The sequence below is a fragment of the Stomoxys calcitrans genome, chromosome 4 (assembly GCF_963082655.1).
Source record: "Stomoxys calcitrans chromosome 4, idStoCalc2.1, whole genome shotgun sequence".
NCBI lineage: Eukaryota > Metazoa > Arthropoda > Insecta > Diptera > Muscidae > Stomoxys > Stomoxys calcitrans.
In genome coordinates, this window is record NC_081555.1 from 24,178,804 (window position 1) to 24,193,462 (window position 14,659).

The 14,659-nt window shown below is 38.3% G+C and overlaps 1 protein-coding gene across 1 annotated transcript in view; it reads right to left on the minus strand.

Moving 5' to 3' along the window:
- The window catches only part of LOC106093619 (ras GTPase-activating protein raskol), a 98,235-nt gene extending 83,880 nt beyond the window's left edge, over nucleotides 1-14,355 (minus strand). The window contains exon 1 of the mRNA XM_059367508.1: nucleotides 11,012-14,355. Within this exon, the coding sequence (XP_059223491.1) occupies nucleotides 11,012-13,538 (2,527 nt within the window). The 5' untranslated portion in view covers nucleotides 13,539-14,355. The remainder of the gene's footprint in view (nucleotides 1-11,011) is intronic.
- Between the last annotated feature and the right edge of the window lie 304 nt (nucleotides 14,356-14,659).

The following is a 14,659-nucleotide window of genomic DNA, read 5'->3' on the forward strand; positions in this document are numbered from 1 at the left end:
TTGGAGGGTTGGGTCACGTCAAGTGCAGGAAATATGTAGGATGGCCAATGAAACAGGAGTAAGAGGAAAGAAACACAAAACTGAAAATGTTATCAAAAAAAGGTGCCACAAGTTGGGCGCCATTTGGATAAAAATGTATAATTGGTCAAACAAATTATTTAGTCGTATCATATCTTATATATAACCAGTAAGGAACGGCAAAAGTCGGGCGCAGCCGACTATTTAATACCCTACACCTATCCCACAATTATAAATTCGGTCAATATATAAATATATATGTATATGAGAGCTATATATAAATCTGAACCGACTATCCCTGGTAATAGAAGTTACATAGACTTCTATAGGGATGGTTTCAGACTAGACGATCAGGTGGGCTTTAGGGGGTGTATTCTAAAGATCTACAACTGGTCATATCGAAAAGGTTACCCTACCACTGCAGTGTATATCAAGCGGAGATCATGGCAATTAAGGATCTGGGTACCGGGCCACAGATATATCGCAGGGAATTGTAAATCGGACGAGCTTGCGAGACTAGGAACTACCCTACACATTCCAGAAATACTGGAATCTGTGGGTATGACTCTAGCGACATCTAAATTAAGTTTTCAGGACCAGGCCCGAAGGACAACGAATGATAGATGGTCACAAAGAGGGGGCTGTGAGTATTCTAAAACTATGTGGTCTTATCCAGACTTGAAGAGGTCTACTGCTTTGTTGTCACTGGCTAGAACAGACGTCTCAGTCATTGTCTCCGTCATGACAGATTACTGTCTAATAGGAAAACCTTCCGACAGACTGAAGCTTGCCAGCAACGATTTTTGCAGACGCTGTGAGGACATCGACGAAGAAGAGACTATAGAACACCTTGTGTGTGTGTTCCGCACTAGCAGTCAGAAGGAGTTCCACTTTAGTTTCTCATTTTTTTGAGAACCTGTCTGATTTAGCTAAGGATGTGAACATTCTAAAGTTGTTTGGCTTTTTAAAGCGATCTGGATGGTTCAACGGTAGGAACTAGAAGGCATCTTCCTTCTTCTGTTCCTGTGGTATCACAAGGGACGAAAACGTCTAAGTTAGTCTGATGGCAGTCTGCCACTTAAACCCAACCTAACCTTTCATATAACTAAAGTTCAATATAGAAGCCTTTCAAACTTTAAGCAATTTTCATTCATTGAAAATAATCACATGTTTAAACTTACAATATAAATTCGAAAAAATAAAGGACTCATTTTTTTTTAGATTTCAATCATAAAATTTCTCTGGTTTTCTTTTTGGAAGATTTTCATAACTGATCGGTTTTATATTATGGAATTTTACAAGCCACCTGTTGTTGGGCGTCATTTCGTGAATGAATTATACTTATTGAAAAAAATCAAATACTTTGGCTTTCTAGAAACGTGTACCATAATTTTTGAAATCTTTCGACTGCGAAATCTTTCCACTACCAACTCTTTCCAGTAAAAGAAAATGAGAAATTGAAACTGAGGTGCAGTTTTGAAGTTGGAGTATTTGAGAAGTAGAGTATTTTAGAATGAGGAATAATTTGGAGAGATTAGCATGTCCGTCCATTGCTTTACACGCTTGGCTTCAAAATCCGTAGAGTGCATAAAATAGCTTGCAAAAAGTTTGTCAAGCTGCAACGTTGGGCGCCAGTTTTACTAAAATTGATTTTCTTATAATACTAAGGGTAAAAACCTTCGATCCATGAATCTGACTGTACTTCTTAATCTCCTAACTTTATTTTCAAAACAGAAAACAAAATGGTATACAAAATTTCTGGCACCCAAACTTGGCCCGCTAAACAATTTCTTGGGCGCCAGTTTTACTAAAATTTATTTTCCCTTAATACTAAGGGTAAAAACCTTGGATCCATGAATCTGACTGTATTTCTAAATCTCCTAACTGTATTTCCAAAATAAAAAAAAAAAAGTTTACAAAATTTATGGCGTCCAAACTTGGCTCGCTAACCAATTTGTTTGAAAATTCAGTTAAAGCCCAATTATAAATAACCTTCAATGATTTAAGCTTTAATAAACCTCCTAATTTACCCCCCTTGGGCCATATTTACTACAAATCCTTTCACCATGCTTCACTTACATTTCACATAAACCAATAATCCCTCACCATTAATTCAAATTTAAACACTTATAATAATAAAAGCAAACAATTGTAAAATTACAGCAAAGCTGTTTAACAAAAACAAATTGAAAAAGTCAGCAGAAAAGGTGTTGGAAATCAAATTAAACTAGTCACGAAATGGATTTTGGCCATAAAGTGTTAATAGAGCAAAAGAAGATAATTTCGTAAAGCAGAAAACAGAAAACAAATTACTACAAACAACTAAGCATGCCTTTAACATGTGCAACCAAAGCCTCCCGCCCAAAAATAAAGCGAATGTCGGACTGGCCCTCCCATGGTTGGTATGGCGAACCATAATAATGACTCAAGTAAATTAAGCGATTTTTTTCGCGTTCGCGCGACTTGCTAAACAAAGCCCCATAAAAAATAACACTGAAAATCAAAAAACCATAGCAGTTTCGTCTGTCCACCAGTCCAGTCAATCGATCGTCAAAATACCAACAAAAAAAGACCACAATAATGGATATAACCTCGCCAACAGATTTGAGGCGTTCCATATGTAATGAAATGTTAACAACAACTAAGCAAAGAAGAAAAAAAAAACGAAAACAATTACAAAATTACAATTACCTATAATAATAACAACAATAATAAGAAAAGTAAACCATATTTCATAGTAAAGTTACTATGAAAATTTCTCAACAACATTATCATTGTTATTGGGCTTGCTTAGTAAGCTTCTTTTGTTTGTTTTTCAATAATAAATATTTCATTCAATTTGTTGGCCTGAACTACTTTTGGCTTTCTTATCTAATCTCGAAATAATAAAAATCGATTGCAAAAATTTAATGCTGTTTGTAGACAAAACGGTATTAATAAGTTTTTAATTCACGAATATATATGAGATAAAATTGCAAGAAAAAACGTTATGTATAGACAAAAATGGCAATGTATGTAAATATCAGGCTAATATTATGACTAAGAATAATTTCAGATTTCCTTTCTTAAAGAAAAAGCGTGAACTGTTAACGTTGTAGCAACAAAAAACAGGCGTAATAAAAACGTATTTAAACTTAACTTCTAATGCAAATTTATTTTCTATTTAAAACTGGCGCCCAACTTTAGAAATAAAATTTGTTTTATTAAGCCTTTAAATATATTTTTTTCATCAATTTTGTTATAATTTAATGTCAAGGGATATCTAAACAACTTAGTCTGTATTCTTAGCTCTTCTAGGTCATTAGAAATGACATCCTCAAAACTGGCATCCAACGAAAGTTAAAACAGCTTCCGTCGTTTAATATTATATAAAACAAATCTGTTAAAGAAATTCTTATAGGTTATTAGAACTGGCGACCAACCTTTGGTTGGGAGAAATTAGAGAAGTAACTTTGGCCCCTTAATATACATAAGTCTGTCTTTCTGTCTCAACAAATGCTGAAACAAAGAGAATAATAATACGCGTGACTTGCCCTCAACGCTTTCGTAAAGGGCTCGTCATCGCTGATTTGAATATAACTTATTGATTATGTAGGAAAAACAAAAACTGGCGCCCAATGAATTACAAAAGAGTTTCTTTTGTTTACTGTTTAGACATTTTCTAGAAATATTTGCACGGCAATGAATATAAATAAAAAATCAAGCCCAAAGACTGTTGGTGCTAGCCAACTTTGAAAAAAAAAAAATTACCAGAACTGGCGCCCAACGAACTAAGTATTTGAAAGAAACTTTGTTGTCTCTATATACATATTTTTTACTGCATTTGAATATGACCTCTTTCAGATGAAATTTAGAGAGTTTAATCTCATTTGACCTGCTGAAGCTTGTTTTTTTTTTATTGGGAAACTCAAATCCGGCGCCCAATCAAGGACAAAACTGTTTCTATTCGGATATTCACGAAATATTTCCATGGAAATATATATAAAAATACAAAATTCTCTTAACAATGTCGGTACTAACCAACTTTGAAAAACAAATTAATAGAAACTGGCGCCCAACCAAGGGCAAAGCCATTTCTATTGTTTACCGTTTAGACATTCTCTAGAATAATTTCCATGACAATATATAAAAATAAGAAATTATTTTAAAGGCTGTTAATGCTAACCAACTTTGAAAAACAAAATCATAAAAGTTGGCGGCCAACGCATTAAGTCTTTGATACAAACTGTGGGGTCTAAATTTATACATGTTAATCTGCATTTGAATAGGACTTGTTTCGAATTCAGAGATTTTAAACTGCTTTGAACTGGATTTCAAATTGGCGCACAACGAAGGGCAAAAAATTACCTGTTCCAAATTCTGTGTAATTTAACAGCTGGCACTTATGGCTTTTAATGGCAAATTTCAAATTGGCGTTCAATGAAGGGCAATAAGTTTCCTTACCTTTTAAGACCACATTTGAAAATATTCCCATAATATCAGATTCCTTAGAAGGTGTAAAGCAGAAAATTCACTATTCCTAGTCAATAGTCCTTTTGGTCACAGTGGAGGTATGAAACGTTCACAATAGCCGTCGATGGTTTGATATCCTTCGTGTAATTAGACAGGATTTTAATGTAATGGCGTATTTGTCCAAAATAATGAAGAGTTGCTTGCATATTGGTACTGACTTATAACATTTAAAAAAGAAAGAGTAAACATAGGGTCACATCAGGAACGGCACAGGGCTTCATGCCGGAACTGGATATATGGAATGTCAGTTATAATGGGATACTGCAAACAGGGATCTCTCTTATGCGCAACAAATTCAGCATATGGCAGCCAAAGGATGGAAAGTCGACAGCGCAACTCAGTCGTGAGCGAAATATGAAGCCAGACATTGACCTCGGTACAGAAAACGGCAGGTTTTTAGCCAGTACAGTTTATAGAGCCGCATCATCTGATGTCTTAAGCATTCTTCCTTCCTGACTCGCAAAAAAAGTTTTTGAATTTGCCTTATGGGAAATATTTGATATTCCCCTTAAGTCATGGATGTAAAATGGAAACTGGCGCCCAACGAAGGAGTCAGATGCCTAACGTCATTGAGTTTTTGAAAATGAAATTAGAAAGCGACTTCCAAAAAAGTTCTTGGCCATATCTATGAGAAATGTTCTTATGAAATTAAAATTGATTTGTTTGCTTAAAACCTTTGTATATATTTTAAATTAAAATAGTGGCGCACAACATTTCGGCTAAACTTATTAGGCCTTAGCGCAAATTTTTAAGTTTATTTAGTTAAAACTTGAATAAGCGTTAGTAAAATGTTATACAAATAAAATTTCTGACGAAAATTTTATAAAAAAAAGAATGGATGAAGAAAGTTTCTCTCTATAAATCTACTAGAAGATGAGGAAAGGTTACTTAAATCCTGGATGCCATCAGTACTGGTCTATCTGAGTTCTATTACACCTATTTGCAATCAGAACGTTTCATTCATTCTTTTAATCTGTCACAATTTAATATTAATTAAGTTTTGCAACCCTTTTCAAACTTTTTTTCATTTAAATTTTAAAGATCATTCCCAGTCATGTCCAATCGATAGTTATCGAGAAAAACTAAATTTTATTTATTTTATTACTTTTCACATTACCTACCTCTGGTCACTCTAACAATTCCCTAATGTTTTGTTTTCACGTTTTGAAACACGTCGTCGTAATCTCTTATCTTCACCTTGATGGCGCGCGGCAGTTGTTTTTCATATTGCTGGAATGAATCGCTCTCCCTCGCCTAAAGAACTGCTATCGCTGTTGAGTGTTTGAACCGCTGTATCAAACACTCGATCAGCAAGTAAATGCCAAAGTACGTTACTCTTTGTTTACTCTCTGTCCTCTCTCTCTCTCTCACACTCTCTCCAAAGCAGCGAACCTGCAGGGTTCTCATTCTTTTATAAAAGATCTGTGTTAGGTAGGCACTTTTTGTTTTATCATGCCTAACAAAGCAGAAAACAAAAACACAAAAGAAGACAAACAACAGAGCAGATCACACAAAAATGGAACTGGAGAAAACGTAAATAAAGCAAGCAGAGCAAAGCGGAGCAGATATGACAGCACAACAACATTTGTTTTGTTTTTGTTTTTGTATGTGCCGTTGAGCATGATATTCTTGTTCTTTATATTTTGTTACATTTTCGGTAATCAATCATTTGCTTATTCTTCTTCTTTACTCTTGATTCAAACTTGAATGATTACATTTGAAGAACGACGGTGGAGAGAGGGAAATGAGGAATGTATCTTGGGGGCCATAAAGTCGACAACAACAACATAAAACTTAAAAGAATTTATCGATGGTGAAACAAAGCCTCACCATTTATTCAATGTGTGTTAGTATAGGGGAAATCAGCAAACACTTGGTGGAAAAGAGAAGCCAGGGAAAAATAAAAACCTTTCATATAAATTTCTCTATTTGACGTTTACTGCATGGGTGTGTAATTAACGAATATTTGAAGGGAATTTGTAGGAAGAGCAAGATAACGTTTTCTTTGGAGAGGTTCATATGTATCTATAATTTGATATCAAATGCCAAGGGGGAAAATCAAAAAAAATTCCTAAATAAACAGACCTTTCAAAATGGAATGATATTATTTTTTTTCTTTTCGTAGATGGAGTTGTCATTGTCATAGATCCCTCTTGGCCATAGAAAACCTTCACATCACAATTTTTGTTTATTTTCTTTTTAAGTGTCAAATTCTTTAACGTTCCAGTATTGTGACCGTGGGTCAAATTATCTACTGTCAATTTTTTGACAGATTGGCCATAATCGTTGCTTAGATGTTGATTAATGATTAGAATCTTGAAGACATTTGACAAACAATCAAACTTCAAATCTCTCTAATAAGAGATTGGAGGGTATTTTTGGGTGGGAAGAACAGAAAAAATTTAAAAGGAACTGTATGTCCCCAAAAAAAGGCCCAGATAAAATATTTTAGAAATGAAAATATCCGCATTCAAATAATTATAGACATTTTCCCAAACTTTTCTCTTAAATACTCCGTTTACAACATAACCATGGGATCCATATATCACCTGGATCTGTAAGGATTATTAAAAAACGCCTTTGAGAAGTGTGTTACTGATCCCCAAACGTGGAGACCACCAGCCTCGTATTATTTAGGGTCCGGCCAATACTAGTCTCGATTATAAAGTCGATTCGGAACATTTTAAACCATTACCATGCGATTAGCAGGCTTCATGATTTTAATTCAATTCACTGGAAAAGTGGAAACACAATGTAGAGTTTCATTCTCAGGAGTTTTGTAGAAGGATTAGGTGTTTGAAAACCGCACACTCCCGCTTTTCTCCGATTCGCTACGAAATCTTTGTTTTATATGGTGTTATATTACTAAGCTTAGGACTATACTTTTATATAAGGACCTCATCATTCTCTGAATTTACATTGGCGCAAATTTTTAATTTTTCTCTTAGAAAGTATCAAAGGGATCGTTGGACCCTTTCCTGGGCCATTTCTCTACCTGTTCGAACTCTTTGGAGGTAAAGAAAAGAAACGGAGTCAGGAATCGTATGGGATATCTACTCCAGCAGCGAAGAAGAAATGTGGAGTCTAGATAATTCTGGAATTTCTATCTCCAGGTGCGAGGAAGAGAATAAAAGCAGAGCCGGGAAGCCTTTGGGATTTCTATTTCAAACCAGTAGAAGTTGGGAAGTCTTTAGAAGTCCGTTGGTTGCAGAGAGCAAACGCAGTGTCTTGATCGAGGGTTTTTGCTATGTTCGAATTACATCTCAAGAATCAAAAAGTCGTTGGGTCTTGCCTTGGGTTATCTCTTCACTTATTTGATCTCCTTGAAGGGGAGTCTGGTAGCCTTTGGAGTTTCTATTTCCAACTCGAAGAATGAAAAGTGGAGTTGGGAAGTATTTGGAAGTCCGCTGTTTGCACAGAGCAAGCACAGTGTTGGGACCCAAAGAGCGGCCGTTTTGCTATATTCCAATTTCGACTCACGAATCAAAAAGTTCGTTGGGTCTTGCTTTGGGTTATTTATCCACCTGTCTTGTCTCTTTGGATGGGAGTCTGGCAGCCTTTGGGATTTCTATTTCAAACCAGTAGAATGAAAAGTGGAGTTGGGAAGTCTTTAGAAGTCCGTTGGTTACAGAGAGCAAGCACAGTGTCGTGAACCAAAGATTTTCAACTCGCGAATCAAAAAGTTCGTTGAGTCTTGCTTTGGGTTCTTTCTCCACCTGTCTTGTCTCCTTGGATGGGAGTCTGTCAGCCTTTGGGATTTCTATTTCAAACCAGTAGAATGAAAAGTGGAGTTGGGAAGTCTTTGGAAGTCAGTAGGTTGCAGATAGCAAGCACTGTGTCGTGAACCAAAGAGCGGCGGTTTTCGCTATGTTAAAATTTCAACTCGCGAATCAAAAAGTTCGATGGGTCTTGCTTTGGGTTATTTCTCCACCTGTTTGATCTTCTTGGAGGGCAGTCGTCCAACCAGGAGGAAGAGAAATATGTTCAGGAATTCCCAAGGATTTCTATCTCCAGCCAGGACGAAAAGAAGAGAAGGGGATCAGAAAGCATCTGTGGTTTCTGTCAGAAGGAAGAGAACAGAAGATGATTCAGGAATCCTCTGGCATTTCTACCTCCAGCCAATAGGAATATAAGGATAAGCTCAGAAAGCCTATTGGATTTCTATCTCAAGCCAAGATTAGAAGAAGAAAAGGCAAGTTATGAAACCCCTGAGGTTTCTATCCCAAAGAAAAAATATGAAGAAAAGGTGAATCAGAAAGCACCTGAGACTTCTACACCCAGTCAGGAGGAAATAACATAAGGATGTTCAGAAAGCCTAACGAATTTCTGCCTGAAACTGGATATCTGTCCCACACAGGCAAAAAGAAAATCTCCTTTGTATTCTACCGTAATGATTGACCAATTGATTAATCAGCGCAATATTTATTGCAGACCGTCTTAATCTGCAGAAACTGGACCTAGTCTTGGGGCTTTTGAACACCAAGATCCTACAAAGGGAAGGAGTATCAATCAAGTTTAGAGCATCTGAGACTTCTACATCCAGTTAGGAGGAAATAACATAAGGGTTTTCAGAAAGCCCAACGAATTCCCGCCTGAAACTGGATTTCTGTCCCACACAGGCAAAAAGAAAATCTCTACTATCCTGATTGACCAATTGATTAATCAGCGCAGTATTCATTGCAGAGCGTCTTAATCTGCAGAAACTGGACCTGGTCTTGGGGTTTTTGAACACCAAGATCCCACAAAGAGAAGGAGTATCAATTATTTTTAGAGCGGTAGCGATGGCTTCCTTCTCTTTCTTATCTTTGAAACATATATTACTCTACCGTTTAAGCGTCGCCAGAGTCTTAATCTTAAGAATCTCAACTCTATCAATCGATGACTGAAAGCTTTGGATTGAATATCCTTAGTCTCAATTCAATTCAACTTCAGAATCCCAACCGAAGCTGATTGTGTTCTGAGGCTCTTCGAACGCAGTTCTACGTTCGGTTAATGGGACAAATGTTCTGTCATAGCCTATTAAAGTAAAGTAAAGATTGTGTTCTTTTGTGCAAACTTGCCATGTCTTCTAACCGCACCTAGACTCCAGCTCAATAGTCGAGAGTCAGACTCTGCAGACCCGATTCGTCGTTGCTCAAATGCCAGCGATCAGCGCCCGCTAGTACTTCCTTTCCTCAAAACGAAATCAAGCATGTTGTGTTTTTATCACACCTGCCAGAGGATTGAAAAGGCAGAGGAAGATAACTGCACGTATAGACTGAGACAACTGTAGGGACTCAAATGCCAGAAAACTGTCTCTGCTCATCCGACCTATACTCCAAATGCAATGGGTCCATTAGCTTTACGAGAAAAATATTCATGTATAGCAGCCAACGTGCACAGAAGATAGTATGTGCGCCTGTGACTCTGAAAAGTCCCATCGACAATATAAAAAAAATTAAACGATGTTTTTCCCCCCCCCCTAGTACTGGCTTCCTCGGAGGCCTCCGTGGCGCAGAGGTTAGCATGTCCTCCTACGACGCTGAAAGCCTGGGTCCAAATCCTGATGGGACCATCAGAAAACAAATATTCAGCGGTTGTTTTCCCCCTAAGGCTGGCAGCATTTGTGAGGTACTATGCCATGTAAAAACTTCTCTCCCAAGAGGTGTCACACTGCGGCTAGCCGTTCGGACTCGGCTATAAAAAGTAGGTAGTTTGCTCCTGTTCGTTGGGACTTGGCAAGGAAAAATTAATCCCTTATTATTGATCTTAAACTTGTATCGGCTTGCTGTCCCTGAATGGAATTTCTATAGCCACCTGTACCTGCGGATTGGCGAAAACATCCTGGGGCATTCTCAGCGAGATCTCTTCAACCTTAATAACAATTAGCAATATAGGGTTACTTAATGCTTTTCCCGGAAGGAAAAGCATTAATCTAAGCTTAGCTGTAAGAAAAATGGAGTGGCAAATGGTAGTCCTTTTACTATCACACTCCACAAATTACCAAGTAGGTAACCATTATCGTTTGCCATGCTTTAAACGGTCATCATCGGCCTGAAGAAGCATTTTCTTTTAACCATGAGTGTGCCATAGGGAGGATATGGGCATACTCAATGCATTACCTCTCTTGACCAAATCTGGCTAATCTTATTTAGAAAAAAACGAGATAGTGGTCAAAGTTTTGTTAACTCAGAATAAGATTAATCAGACATCAAGCCTCCGTCTGAATATTAGGAAATGTAGGAAAACAAGCCCCTTTATGAATAAAGCGATACCCCCTCGATTCGCATAACCATGTCCCTACTGCTGTTTTCCCCTTATCAAATTGTTGTCATAACACTTCACTACATTTCAGTTAAGAAGACTATTCCATTTTCTGATAAGAGATAAATTCCCCCTTTGGACTTATGATTCATACGCACACTCTCTCTCATTGTCTCCAATAATACGATCCGATGACCCGATATTTTCTCTAAATGTTCTTTATCTCTTTGTCACATACCTGAGTGATGTCCCGCATCATCATCATCGTCCTCATCATCTCCATCAGCTCCATGATGGCGATGATGTTGCTCCTTATCCGAGGGGCTACTGCAACTGCTATCGATATTTCGTATAGTGCCCTCTGCCGTCGAAGAGAGCGTCGAATGCTCCTGGATCAAAGTCTCGGTGCCTGAACAATTTTGTTCACCAGCCATTGGGGCTATGTCAGCATCTAATATCTTAAAACGTTCCCTTATCAATTCAGCACATTTCTCTGCACGGAAATAGGAATCCAATTCATCCAAAGCCAAGGGGCAAACATCGTATTGCAAATAGAAATCTTTACCCCAGCTGCCAGTACAAAAAAATGTATTGGCATTTCCCCCGTTCGCCGAGGAGGAGGAGGCGGGAGTATTTTGCATTTGGTTTTGATGTTGCGAGGCAATGGATTTCAACAGAGAGTTGCTGCGTGACAGCTTGGTGGAATGGGCCCTACGTATAAAAGACAAAGACTTTTTGGCCGGTGATGTTATCTGGTGGGGATGTGGGGGATAGTTTTTGCCACTATTATTGCTGTTGGGTGGTGAGGTCAGCGAATTATCCGATGAGGATGACATAGATGTGGTGGTATTGGTTAATTTCGGCGTTGACTTTAGCAAAAAGAGATTTTTGGGTGGAAATGCTGAGGTTATGATGGTGTTGACAGTTTTGGCATTCTTTCCCTCGCGATGTAAATTACAAGCCTGCGAGCCACCGAATTTGCGACTTAACGAAGTTACCGCGCACGAGTTATTTGTGTCGGAGGCCGATTTTTTAGTTTTCACACTGCTTGAGTTGAGGTTCGAAGTGGCGGCGTTATCCAATGCCTCACCTTGCTGCAAAACGACTGAAGGTGATAGGTTTTGAGGTAAAGTTTTTGCCTTAACTCGCAAAATATTAGGAGAGGGTGTCATTGATGACGACGAAGACGCCGAAGTCGATGTCTGTTTCGTGGGTGTTGTTTGGCTACAGACTTTGTTTACTTGCGTTGAATTTGACACCGCCGCCGCCGTTGCCGCTGCCGTTGACGAAGCTTTTATTTTGGCGACATTGATTAGATTTTGCTCAGAGCTTTGTTGTGAGGCCGTCGACGCCGGCACCGATAAGATGTTGGTGCGAGAGCGCGATTTCATCATTTTGATGGGTGTCGAGGTATTGGTCTGCATGCGACTTATCTCTGAGTCGTCATCGTCATCGTACTCACTGCATTTCTGAGGAGTAGCAGCCGAAGTGCTGCTGTTTGTTATTAGAGAGGAATTTGCCGACACTGAAGTGTTATCAAGCTGCGAAGACAACGACACTTTGGTGGCTAATTGTTTGTTTGTTGTTTTTGTAGCCACTGCGGAGGGAGCGGGAGAGTTTTGCTTTATCGATGACGTTTGCGTTTTAGCAGGGGTGTTCAATAGGGCTTCCCCATTGGCGCCATCACTGTAACGCGAGCGTGGTGTTAGCAGGGGCCATTTGCTGGAATTGCCTGCTGTGGTGGATGTAGAAGTGGAGCTCTTATAGGAACTCGATGATTTTCGAGCATCACCCAAATGTTCACTTATGGAACAGGTCAAGGAGTTACGAGGCGAGCCCCCATCTTCATGGGTATTCAGTATGACTCCATAACGTTTGGTGCGAGCCGAGCTGGGATTTTGTGGCCTAGTCTTGGGCAAAGGAGTGGAATGATTTGAGGACAGCGTGGACTTGTTGGAGCTGGTAGAGCTTAATCTATTGGTAGTGGCGGTATTGGTGGTGGTTGCCGATGACTTAGATGAAGCCAGCGAGGAAGTCTTGCTATTGCGTTTTACCGCCGACGCCAGAGAAGAGTTGCTAGTTTTCTCTGGCGTGGTGGTAATGGGTGGTTGTTGCTTAACCATTTTACTTTTATTCATGGCTATAATGAATTCTGCAGCATCGCTGTCATCATCCAAATCCCCAGATAAATCATCCGAGACCCCGGTCAAACTCCAATTGAAGCCACATGGAGGAGCCATTTTCTTGGAGGAGGTTGAGCTCTTTGAACCCCCACCACTGCGATAGCCCGAAGAAGCCGAGGAAGAATTGGAGGAGGTGGTGCTAAAACCCAAAGTACTATTGGCTCTTTCAAACAAAAGAGTGGTAACCTTGACCGAGGTGGTGCTGCTTCTGGGAGAACCTCCTCCCAAGGCGCTAGATTTGTTCTGGCTGCTAGAGGATTTGCCAAAAAGTCCTGTAGAGGATTTCTTCAAGTTAGTGTTGCTGGAATTTTTGAAATCCTTGCTGCTGGTCGAATGACTAGTCAAACTGGAGAGACTGCCCGAAGTGGAGTTCTTATCCACCTCGTCCTTATTAGAGCTGCAGCTATCGGCTGCCAAAGATTCGTCGTCCTCTATGACCAAAGGCACATAAAATGTAGAGCGCCTTCGTTGAGTTTTCTCCTCTTTGTCCAAAGGTGAGTTAGATGAAGTGGTAGGGTTTACAGAAGCTAGAGAAGTATTGGAGCGATTAAGAGTTGTGCTATTATCCAAGGACTGCAACATTGTATTGACCAAGGAAATCCTCTCAAGGAATAAAGCGGCAGAAAAGTTTTACATAGATTTTAAAAGAAAGATTTCTTAAAATCTTTCAAAATGTAGGGCATTTTTGCAAAGTCACTAAGACCTTTTTTAATAAATGGCCACTTTTTTTAATAATATGACTGAGTAGTACTTTTCTTTATACGTTTTTTTTACTATTTATGAAAAATAGGTAGGTACTTGTTCACTTTTTTTTGGTTATAGATAATTAACTTTCTGTATAAATATGGCAACAATTTCTCTTGACTTTTAAAGTTGTTGTTTATTTTTACATATTTCCTTTTTTTAAATTTACCACACTTTTCACTACTTCCTTTATTTATTTTTTTTTTTAACTTTAAAGAATTTCATTTACAGCTTCATGCTGCACACTCCTCGTTACTCCACATATGTATGAACGAACACAAGAAACAGGCACCACAAAAACTTGCCCTGCAACTTCATAAAAACAGCCGCAGCAAACGTCAGTTGTCAATGTGCATATTTTCTGGTTATTTTTTTATGCCACCACCATCATCACTAGCCACTATTTTGGGCAAACAAGTTGTTAAAAGATATTTTGATTTAGGAAGGAAAAACAATTAAATATTCTTTTCTAAGCATTTTTAACACATATACACTTAACGTTTCTTTAAATTAATTTATTTTTTTTACAAATACTTAACAATTTCCTTTCTTTTTAAATTAAAAACAATACAATTTCAATTTCATTGTTTTCTATGGTGTATTATTATTTAGTGTGTTTTTCCCGTTTCCGTTTTCTATACTACTCTTTCTATCAACCGTCGCACTCAAACTAAACTGTAGCGCAATTCCATTGCGCTAACACTTCACTCAAACCCTGACCAACACACACGCACACACAATTCTCCATGCAATCCAAAGAATGCTGCAACAATCTGACCGGGAGAGACTGTGAGTTGTTGACTTAAAGAGAGTTTAGCAGTTTCGCTCAAGAAGATCTTTTGAGTGGAGAGCATTGTAAGTTATGCAAACAAAGAGTTACCAGATTAATTGTGTTAAAATATGAACAGAAAAATGAATGAGTGTCATAAAGGGGCTATACCAACGCATATATCAACAGT